The 10,320-nt window shown below is 48.7% G+C and overlaps 1 protein-coding gene across 1 annotated transcript; it reads right to left on the minus strand.

Moving 5' to 3' along the window:
• Positions 1–8,064: 8,064 nt before the first annotated feature.
• Positions 8,065–9,296, minus strand: LOC120395229 (olfactory receptor 2AT4-like). The gene has a single exon (XM_039519421.1). The coding sequence runs from the start codon at positions 9,294–9,296 to the stop codon at positions 8,319–8,321; it is 978 nt and encodes a 325-aa protein (XP_039375355.1). The 3' UTR covers positions 8,065–8,318.
• Between the last annotated feature and the right edge of the window lie 1,024 nt (positions 9,297–10,320).

A 10,320-nucleotide genomic window follows, 5' to 3' on the forward strand; every position in this document is an offset into this window, starting at 1 on the left:
TAATTTTACTCAATATTGTATTCTCCAAGGTACATACCAAAAAAACACTTACCTGAAAAGATGGATAATCTGCTATCAATTGTCCTCTCATATTCTAAGTAAAAACTGGGATGTTTTTGGATATTATGCCTCTGAAAACCAAGATAAAAAATTAGAAATGCAAATGCTAACTCTTATTTGCACTCTTAATGTTTCGGACTATCACTTAAAATGCATCATCTAGATGTAAAAAATTAGACGTCATAAGTGTGTGTGACTTTGGTAGAGCCTGGTTTTAAATGGTCTCAGGGCCTTCTTCCTGATCCAGCAAATGAACAGGACCCTGATCCAACTCTTAGGGTATGTCTACACTACCAGAGTAGTTCGATTTTACTTAACTCGAATTTGTGGAACCGACCTTACAATGTCGAACGTGTGTATCCACACTAAGGACAGTAATTCGACTTTGTGAGTCCACAGTAACGGGGCAAGCGTCGACATTGGAAGCAGTGCACTGTGGGTAGCTATCCCACAGTTCCCGCAGTCCCCGCTGCCCATTGGAATGCTGGGTAGAGCCCCCAATGCCTGCTGGGGGAAAAAATGTGTCGAGGGTGGTTTTGGGTAACTGTCGTCATTCAACCGTCACTCCCGCCGGCGGGCAATCAATTCGCGCACTTTTCTGGTGAGTGACAGCGTGGACGCCACAGCACTGCGAGCATGGAGCCCGCTGCGATTATCGCTGCACTTATGGCCGTTGTCAACTCCTCGCACCTTATCGTCCACCTTTTTCACAGTGAGATGCTGAGAAATCGGGCGAGGAGGCTCCGGCAGCGCGGTGAGGACATCAACTGTGAGAGTGGCACAGACCTCTCACAAAGCATGGGACCCCACGCCGTGGACATCATGGTGGCAATGGGTCATGTTCATGGTGTGGAACGGCGATTCTGGGCCCGGGAAACAAGCACAGACTGGTGGGACCGCATAGTGCTGCAGGTCTGGAATGAATCACAGTGGCTGCGAAACTTTCGCATGCGTAAGGGCACTTTCCTTGAACTGTGTGACTTGCTGTCCCCTGCCCTGAAGCGCAAGGACACCTGGATGCGAGCAGCCCTGACTGTGCAGAAGCGAGTGGCCATAGCCCTCTGGAAACTTGCAACGCCAGACAGCTACCGGTCAGTAGCGAACCACTTTGGCGTGGGCAAATCTACCGTGGGGGTTGCTGTGATGCAAGTTGCCAATGCAATCATTGAGCTACTGCTCTCAAAGGTAGTGACCCTGGGAAACGTTCAGGTCATCATAGATGGCTTCGCCGCGATGGGATTCCCAAACTGCGGTGGGGCTATAGATGGAACTCACATCCCTAACCTGGGACCGGACCATCAGGCCAGCCAGTATATTAACCGAAAGGGCTACTTTTCAATGGTGCTGCAAGCACTGGTGGACCATAGGGGACGTTTTACCAACATCAATGTCGGATGGCCGGGCAAGGTTCATGACGCGCGTGTTTTCCGGAACTCTGGTCTGTTTAGACGCCTGCAGGAAGGTACTTTCTTCCCAGACCACAAAATAACTGTTGGGGATGTGGAGATGCCTACAGTGATCCTCGGGGTTCCAGCCTACCCGCTAATGCCCTGGCTCATGAAGCCCTATACAGGCGCCCTATACAGTGACAAAGAACTCTTCAACTATCGGCTGAGCAAGTGCAGAATGGTGGTGGAGTGTGCTTTCGGACGTCTCAAGGGGAGATGGCGAAGCTTACTGACTCGCTCAGATCTCAGCGAAACTAATATCCCCATTGTTATTGAAGCTTGCTGTGTGCTCCACAATCTCTGTGAGAGCAAGGGGGAGACCTTTATGGCGGGATGGGAGGTTGAGGCAAATCGCCTGGCTGCTGATTACGCCCAGCCAGACAGCCATGCGATTAGAAGAGCCCAGCGGGAAGCGCTGTGCATCCAGGAGACTTTGAAAGCTAGGTTCCTCAGGGAGCAGGGTAACCTGTGACTATTAAGTTTGTTTACAGAGAAGCTGAACCTGCCCCCATTTCTTTACCCAGTTAATGTTGACTATCCTCTGCAGTTACATACCCCGTTCCCCCCGTTCTCCCCCTTCCAACACACGTTTAAAAATAAAATACATGGAACTTTGTTAATAAACACCGTTTTCTTTAGTACTGATTTCGCGGTAAAGGGTTAAAACTGGGACGCAGACTGTGGTGGGTAGGGTGTGTAGTGCTGCAAAGACCGCTTCTAAACTCGAGGAATGACAGGCTCCTGCTCCTAGAGCGGTGCACGGTGGCGGACTGGTTGTTTCAACGGAGCCTGCCACCCCTCCTTCTCGGGACTCTGTGTGTGGGGGCTATGTGACTTTGTGGCAGGGGAGGACGGTTACAGATCAGCTGCTGCGTGGCTCTGTGATCCAGGAGAAGGACCGCTGCATAAGATCTCTAACCACCCTCCCCCGCCACAAAGTCACATAGCACCCCCAAAACAGAACGTGAAAACAACCTCCCAGACTGACCAGGGTGCCTAGAGACTGCACTGTGTGTGTGACCTGCTGCTGAACCTGCCCCCGTGTCTGTACCCTGGTAAAGGTGACTGACCTGTCCAATTACCAACCCCCTTCCCCCCTTGAAACACAGTCTCCTCTAAAAGAACATGACAGAAACAGTAATTAACAGAAAAGTCTTTTTTATTATCACCTAGACAGTTAGGGGATGAAACTGGGATGGGGGCTTGGGTGAGGCAGGAAGGAAAGGACTTCTCAAAATTTAGGGAATGAGAGCCTTCCTGTAATTGAGCACTGTGCAGGGGTGGAGTGACAGTTTTCACGGCCCCTGGCGCCCCTCCTTCTTGTTACTTTGGGTGAGGGGGGTATGGGACTTTGTGGGGGGGGAGGGCGGTTACAGATACACTGCAGTGGGGCTCTGTCCTCCTGCCTCCGGTCCTGCAGAACATCCACAAGGCGCCGGAGTGTGTCCGTTTGCTCCCTCATTAGTCCAAGCAGCGTTTGAGTCGCCTGCTGGTCCTCCTGCTGCCACCTGTCCTCCCGTTCGCTGTGTGAGCGCTGCTGCTGAGACATGTTCTCCCTCCACTGGGTCTGCTGTGCCGCCTCGGCTCGGGAGCAGCCCATAAGTTCAGAGAACATCTCGTCCCGTGTCCTTTTCTTTCGCCGCCTAATCTGCGCCAGCCTCTGTGAGGGGGATGCCGGGGCAGGTCGGGAAACAGTCGCAGCTGTGTGATGGGAAAAAGGGAGTGAATTCCTTACATTTTTGCGAACAATGAACATAGTCTAGTCTGTCTCTGTGAACAAGACCATGCACAGCACCTATCTCATGCGCACTCAGGACAAGTTCGAATTTTCGGCCTTCGCATTCATTGCCTGGGGTCTTGCACTGGAGATCAGACAAGCGGGGCAGGACAGCAGAATTCATGGAGCAGGCACACATGGTAAGCCATAGACTTTTGGCTGCTTAAAACTTAATGTATAGCACTGTCCTCCTGCTGCCGGCAATCCGGAAAGCATGAACTCTGCCCCTGTTCCACCCCTCGCGGCTGTCCCAGGGAAAGATCCCTGTATGCTGCCCCTCTACCGCCTCCACCACATGGCTGTAAACCGACGCTTATTGTTATGCAAAGGAACAGTCAAGCATTCCCAATACTAACATTCCCCTAATTCCCCTAATTCACAGCAGGACACGCTGAGCGAGATCACCCTGAGGAGGATCACTAATAGAGATAGAGAGCGCATGCTGCGTGAAAGCCAGCACAAACCAGGGGCCTATGCCACCATGCTCGTCGAGGCAATGCTCCCAGAGTACCTGCTGATAGCCTGGTGCAGAAAATTGTCCTACCACGGAGCACCCAATAAGGCCGCTCTCCCCAGGAACCTCCTGCGGAGGCTTTTCGATTACCTCCAGGAGAGCTTCGTGGAGATCTCCCAAGAGGATTTCTGTTCTATCCCCATATATATTGACCTTCTTTTCACATAGTTAATATTCCTGCTCTGTTAAAAATAAATGTTTACATGTTTAAAGCACGTACTGACTGATCCTTCCCCTGATTCAGGGTCCGGGTTAACAGCTGGAGAGGGTTGGTAGGGGATCTCAGTGAGGGTGATGAAGAGATCCTGGCTGTCGGGGAAATCAGCGTTGTAAGCGCTGTCGACTGCCTCATCCTCCTCATCTGCTTCCTCATCTTCCCCGTCCGCAAACATCTCCGAGGAATCGGCCGTCGACACTATCCCATCGTCAGAGTCCACGGTCAGTGGTGGGGTAGTGGAGGCGGCTGCACCTAAAATGGAATGCAGTGCCTCGTAGAATCGGCATGTCTGGGGCTGGGATCCGGAGCGTCCGTTTGCTGCTTTGATCTTTTGGTAGCCTTGTCTCAGGTCCTTGATTTTCACGCGGCACTGCGTTGTATCCCGGCTGTATCCTCTGTCTGTCATGGCTTTGGAGACCTTCTCGTAGGTCTTTGCATTCTGTTTTTTGGAGTGCAGCTCCGAAAGCACAGTCTCATCGCCCCACACAGCGATCAGATCCAAGACTTCCCGGTCAGTCCATGCTGGGGCCCTCTTTCTATTCTGAGATTGCATGGACACCTCTGCTGGAGAGCTCTGCATCGCTGCCAGTGCTGCTGAGCTCGCCACGATGTCCAAACAGGAAATGAGATTCGAACTGGCCAGACAGGAAAAGGAATTCAAATTTTCCCGGGGCATTTCCTGTGTGGCTGGTCAGAGCATCCGAGCTCGGACTGCTGTCCAGAGCATCAACAGAGTGGTGCACTGTGGGATAGCTCCCGGAGCTATTAACGTCGAATTCCATCCACACCTAGCCTAATTCGACATGGCCATGTCGAATTTAGCGCTACTCCCCTCGTCGGGGAGGAGTACAGAAATCGAACTAAAGAGACCTGTATGTCAAACTAAATAGCTTCGTTGTGTGGACGGGTGCAGGGTTAATTCGATTTAACGCTGCTAAATTCGACATAACCTCTTAGTGTAGACCAGGCCTTAGTGTAGGTGGCAAAGACTGGGCCTACTGAGGCCCCATAAGAGGAGATGTTTCTTCTCAGCTGAAGCTGTTATCCTAACCCCTCCCCCACCCTGCCCTTCACTCCCAGTTCTAGAATTACACTGTACTTGCTTCCCCTTAACTTGACTGAAGAACGGTAACCTTACATGCTGCATCTGGAGAGGAGCCAAGGACTGATAAAATGCAGATGAAGCCCAGCTGGGAGAGGATTATAAAGCCAGAAAGTAAGAGTAGGAAAGGGGCTGAAGGGATGAGGTCTGCAGTCCCTCCCTTGACAGAAAGGGAGTTTTCCAGGATCAAGGAGGAATTCCAGGGGGAGTAAGCCTTGGTGTCCTGCCCTGGAGCAGGGCCGCCCAGAGGATTCAGGGGACCTGGGGTCTTCCCGCTGCCGAATTGCCGCCGAAGACCCGGCACTTCGTCGGCGGGTCCCGGGGCTTAAGGACCCCCCGCCGTGGGTCTTCGGGCACTTCGGCAGTGGGTCCTGGAGCGGAAGGACCCCCCCCCACCGCCGAATTGCCACCGAAGACCCGGAGTGGAAGAAGCTCCAGGGGCCCAGGCCCTGTGAGAGTTTTCCCAGGCCCCCGGAGCGAATGAAGGACCCTGCTCCAGGGCCCCCGAAAAACTCTCATGGGGGCCCCTGCAGGGCCTGGGACAAATTGCCCCACTTGCCCTCCCCCTCTGGGCAGCCCTGCCCTGGAGTAGGAAATTTGACAAGATGCTGAGAGGTGTGAAGTAGCCATGGAGAGTAAAGGAAGCTCTGGTGGTAAACCCAGGAGATAGAGAGATGGAGTAGGAAGGAGCCCAGGGACACAGTAACTGGGACTGAGACTGAGCTGACCTGGATTACTAGTCATAGCGTCCCTGGACTGGAACCTGGAGTAGTGGACAGGCCATGTCCCCCTACCAGCCACTAGGAAAGTGGTCCAGGACCTGTAGCTGGAATGGAAGATTGCCTGAAACAGAATAGAGACAGCATGTCTGGTGGACTTTGTTACTCCGGAAGTGAGGACAATATCGGGATGTGTCTGGAAGGCCAACTCATGAAGAGGGAGTACCCTGCGTCATGGAAAGAGAGAGGGGCCATAGTGTGAGCAACTGATGGAATGGAATTCCAGATGGGGTGAGAGCTAATTCCCCGACCTAGGCACAAGGAGGAGCTCGTACCCTGAGTAGGACTCCTTCATATGCAGAAATCTTGCAACTGTACAATATGATCAAATAGAGAGCTAATGGTACTTCCTATTGCATACAGATGACACTTCATCATGGTCTATGTACTGCATTTCAAGTTCCTCACATTCTTCCCCCCGCCATTCTGAAATCTACAATATAATGTAATTTACAGATTCTACACTAGGAAATTACACTCCAGATTCTGCTGGGATTATTTGTCAGGAAAATAACTTCTGACGTGTATAAATATCTTAAATTGAGATAATACAAGAATGTTCAATTCAAGCTTGTGGAATGTAGAGAGGAAAGGATTAAGAATCGTGTTTTAGTTTTACCTTTATTTGGTGTATTTACTGGAAGTTTTAGTGCTGGAGATGCTTTCATTACTAAGCAAGATGTTAGTGAACAGGCAGTTATTATGAGCAGCTGAAGATACAAGTTAATTACTATTATGCATAGCAGGAGTCAATATTTCAGTCTGATAAAATGCTTTATGATGATTTAGGATCAACCTTTTCATTTCTTTACACTGCATCATGATAAAAAAAAACAATGTAATTTTAAACTCTATTTACTATTAAAATAGTTTATAAATCTATCGCACATTACATAACAAGCCTAGCCCAGCTATATCCAAATTACACCTTTAATACACTTTAGTTGGGTCAGCTTCCCAGGTAACAGTACAAAAGAAGGGAAGAATAATTTCACTTCATCTCCCAGGTTGGTTTCCAAGGGCTGTAATTTAGACGATACCTCAGTGGTTTGAGAATTGGCCTGCTTAACCCCAGGGTTGTGAGTTCAATCCTTGAGAGGGCTGTTTAGGGATCTGGGGCAAAAATATATCTGAGGATTTATCCTGCTTTGAGCAGCAGGTTGGACTAGATGACCTTCTGAGGTCCCTTCCAACCCTGATACTCTATGAAAAAGAAAAAACTCTTTCCACTTGTAAATGGAACAAATTTAATCCAGAATCACTGAATGATAATGAACCATGATACCTTTTTATAAAGTCACTGTTCACAATACATATATTTTCACTGTAGCAGATTTTGCAGTACATGTGCAGTAGTGCCCCCAGTTCAGATTCTGACTGCATTCAGATCTCTATGTACAGGAAAACTGTAAACTAAATTGCAAAATTTTAAACACAATTACTTTTTGTCCCTTTCAACATATAGAGGAAAGTTAGTATGTTCAAAAATACTTGATAACAGTAAGATGAAAATCACCCCAAATGCAGAGGAACTCATACAAAACAAACCATTTAAGCCAGTGGTTTTAAAACTCTTTTTTCTGGCAACCCAGTTGAAGAAAATGGTTGATGCCCGTTACTCAACAGAGCTGGGGATGAGGGGTTTGGGAGGGACTCAGGGCTGGGGCAGAGGGTTGCGGGGTGGGGGTGAGCACTGTGGGGTGGGGCCAGGAATGAGGGGTTCAGGGTGTGGGAGGGGGTTCTGGGCTGGGGCAGGAGGTTGGAGTGCGGGAGGGGGTCAGGGCTCTCGCTGTAGGCTCTGGGGTGGGGTGAGGGATGAAGCATGTGAGGTGCAGGCAGGGGCTCCAGGTTGGGGCATCTCAGGTCTGGGGCAGAGGATTGGGGCATGGGGCTGGGGTGCGGGCTTACCTCGGGTAGCTTCTGGTCAGCGGCACAGTGAGGGTGCTAAGGCACACTTCCTGTTTATCCTAGTACCGCGGACCATGCTGTGCCCCAAAAACGGCCAGCAGCAGGTCTCGCTCCTAGGCGAAGGTGCACAAACAGCTCCGTGTGTCTCTCGCCCACAGGCACTGCCCACCCAAAGGGCCAATGGGCATGCAGAGCCAGTGCTTGGGGCAGCACACAGGGCCCAGGGCCCCCCCACCTAGGAACTGGATCTGCTGCTGGCCGCTTCCAGGACACAGTGCGGTGTCAGAGCATGTAGGAACTATTCTGCCTTAGCCAGACAGCACCGCCGACAGGACTTTTAACGGCCTAATTGGTGGTGCTGACCAGAGCTGCTGTGACCCAGTGCCTTACATTCCGCGATCCACTACTGGGTTGTGACCCGCAGTTTGACAACCACAGATTTAAGCCCTATTTAACCCCTTTACAATGGGATGATATGATGTATAGGTACTGTGTAAAACTTCTGTGTTGCAGCTAATTTTTCCCCATGAGATTACAGTTTTTAGAAGGAGGAAAGATCTTCAGAAAAACAATCTTTTTTACTGCACATTTAACTTCCTTGTTTCGCAAAGTATAAATGAGTGGATTTAACAAAGGAATTAAAATAGCAAAAACAACATTGATCATTACATGGATATCAATAGGCATGTCTTTTCTGTAGGAAATATATGCCACGGCAATGGATGAATGGTAAGTGCCAACCACAATCAAATGGGAAGTGCAAGTAGAAAATGCCTTACTGCGACCTACTTTAGAGTTGATTTTTAATATGGAGATAATGATGTGAACATATGATAGGGTGACAAGCATAAGTGGCACAAATGAAACAGTCATGGCAATGGAAAACCCCAAGAAAGTTTGAAAAGAGGCACTGAAATCTGAACATGCTGCTTGCACAACGGCCAAGTGATCACAAAAGCAATGGTAAACTGTGGTTGTTTCACCAAATGTTAACTGAGAGGTCTGGAAGATGACAGGTATTGGTATTAACAATGCAGTTATCCAAGCACATGCTGCCAGTTGAATGTTTACTCTTTTTGTCATTTTAACTGGGTAATGCAAAGGATTACAAATTGCTTCATAACGATCATAAGACATGACTACAAGAAGCAGCGATTCAGTCACTGTTAGACCATGAAAACAATACATCTGCAGAAAGCAGACATGAAAAGAAATAGTTTTGGCATTGACCAGAAACATTGCCAACATTTTGGGAATGGTAGTAGTTGTAACCAGTATATCTAAGGCAGAAAGATTGGCTAGGAAAAAGTACATGGGTTTGTGAAGGGTTTGATCGACCACAACTACAGCTATAATAATGATATTGCCAATTAGTATTAGGAGGTAGAATAACAAAAATACAAGGAAAAGAGGGATCTGGAAATCTTGAAGTGCAGGAAATCCAATGAGATAAAAGTCTTTAGCAGAAGATTTGCTGTTGCAGTTGCTCATGGTCTGATTGTTGAAAACATCTAGAATGCAAAACACAAAATCAGGAAACAATCCTAATTATTACAAAAAAGATTGTAGGGTCATGAATGATGTGCTGAAGATCTTTGTCGATAAAACAACATATTGGATATATTCTTATAGCTAAGTCCCCCTCATGCAATTTCAGTTAACTTCCAGTGCCTTCCATCCCAATGTGTAACCCTCCTTTCTTCCCTGGGTTACTCAGGAGCAGGCAACACTCACCTTTGTGCCTGGGCACCTGATGTTGCTCACATTAAAGGGGATCCTGAATATCCCAGTGGTGATGTTGGATAAGTGGGAATCCTCTATCCACCCCTCTGCTGCAGTCCCTTTCCTCCTAAGGCATTTAAAATTGGCGGTGCTTCCACCTGGCTGGCCCCTGTACACATTCAGTGGTGTGCCTTGGGAACCTCCAGCAATAAACCCCTTCAAATAGTTATAATAATAACCTCTGGCATGGGTCTAACACAAATACCTTATAAATAATATACATCCAATATGCTTAAATTAGAGCAAACACTCACTTAACAATTTAAGAAACAGGTATAACAGACTAAGATTAAATGTCACTACTAATTTAAATCCACAGGGGCATTTAAATAAAATCAATTAACACATATAATATACAGTGATAAATGAAACTCATGTAACTGTCATTTACACTGCCACCGTTCACCCCACCCCGCAGTGGCCACTCCTTTGGATCTTCAGATTCCCAAACACTTGTGCGGGCGCACTTGAAGACCTGAAGCTGGAAACAGCACTCCGTTGGTTCTCTGTATCAGTCCAGGCAAGGCAAAAAGCTGAACAACCCCTCCAACGATTGCAGCTGGCCCCACCAAATGCCAGCAGCTCTGGGCCCTGGTTCAGTGGGAAGATCACTCTGCCTCTCCTCAGACTCAGACTCTCTGCTGTGCCCCTTTCCTTGCAAGTACTTTCCCAAACAACAGTGGGGGCTACTTACAGTTCCCTCACTGCAGTCAGCTGTAGGCTCAGTGATTGT

This window comes from Mauremys reevesii, linkage group 1 (genome assembly GCF_016161935.1).
Source record: "Mauremys reevesii isolate NIE-2019 linkage group 1, ASM1616193v1, whole genome shotgun sequence".
NCBI lineage: Eukaryota > Metazoa > Chordata > Testudines > Geoemydidae > Mauremys > Mauremys reevesii.

Bases quoted from the DNA above. Each gene is read 5' to 3' on its own strand.
- LOC120395229 (XM_039519421.1), bottom strand. From the start codon at position 9,296: ATGAGCAACTGCAACAGCAAATCTTCTGCTAAAGACTTTTATCTCATT.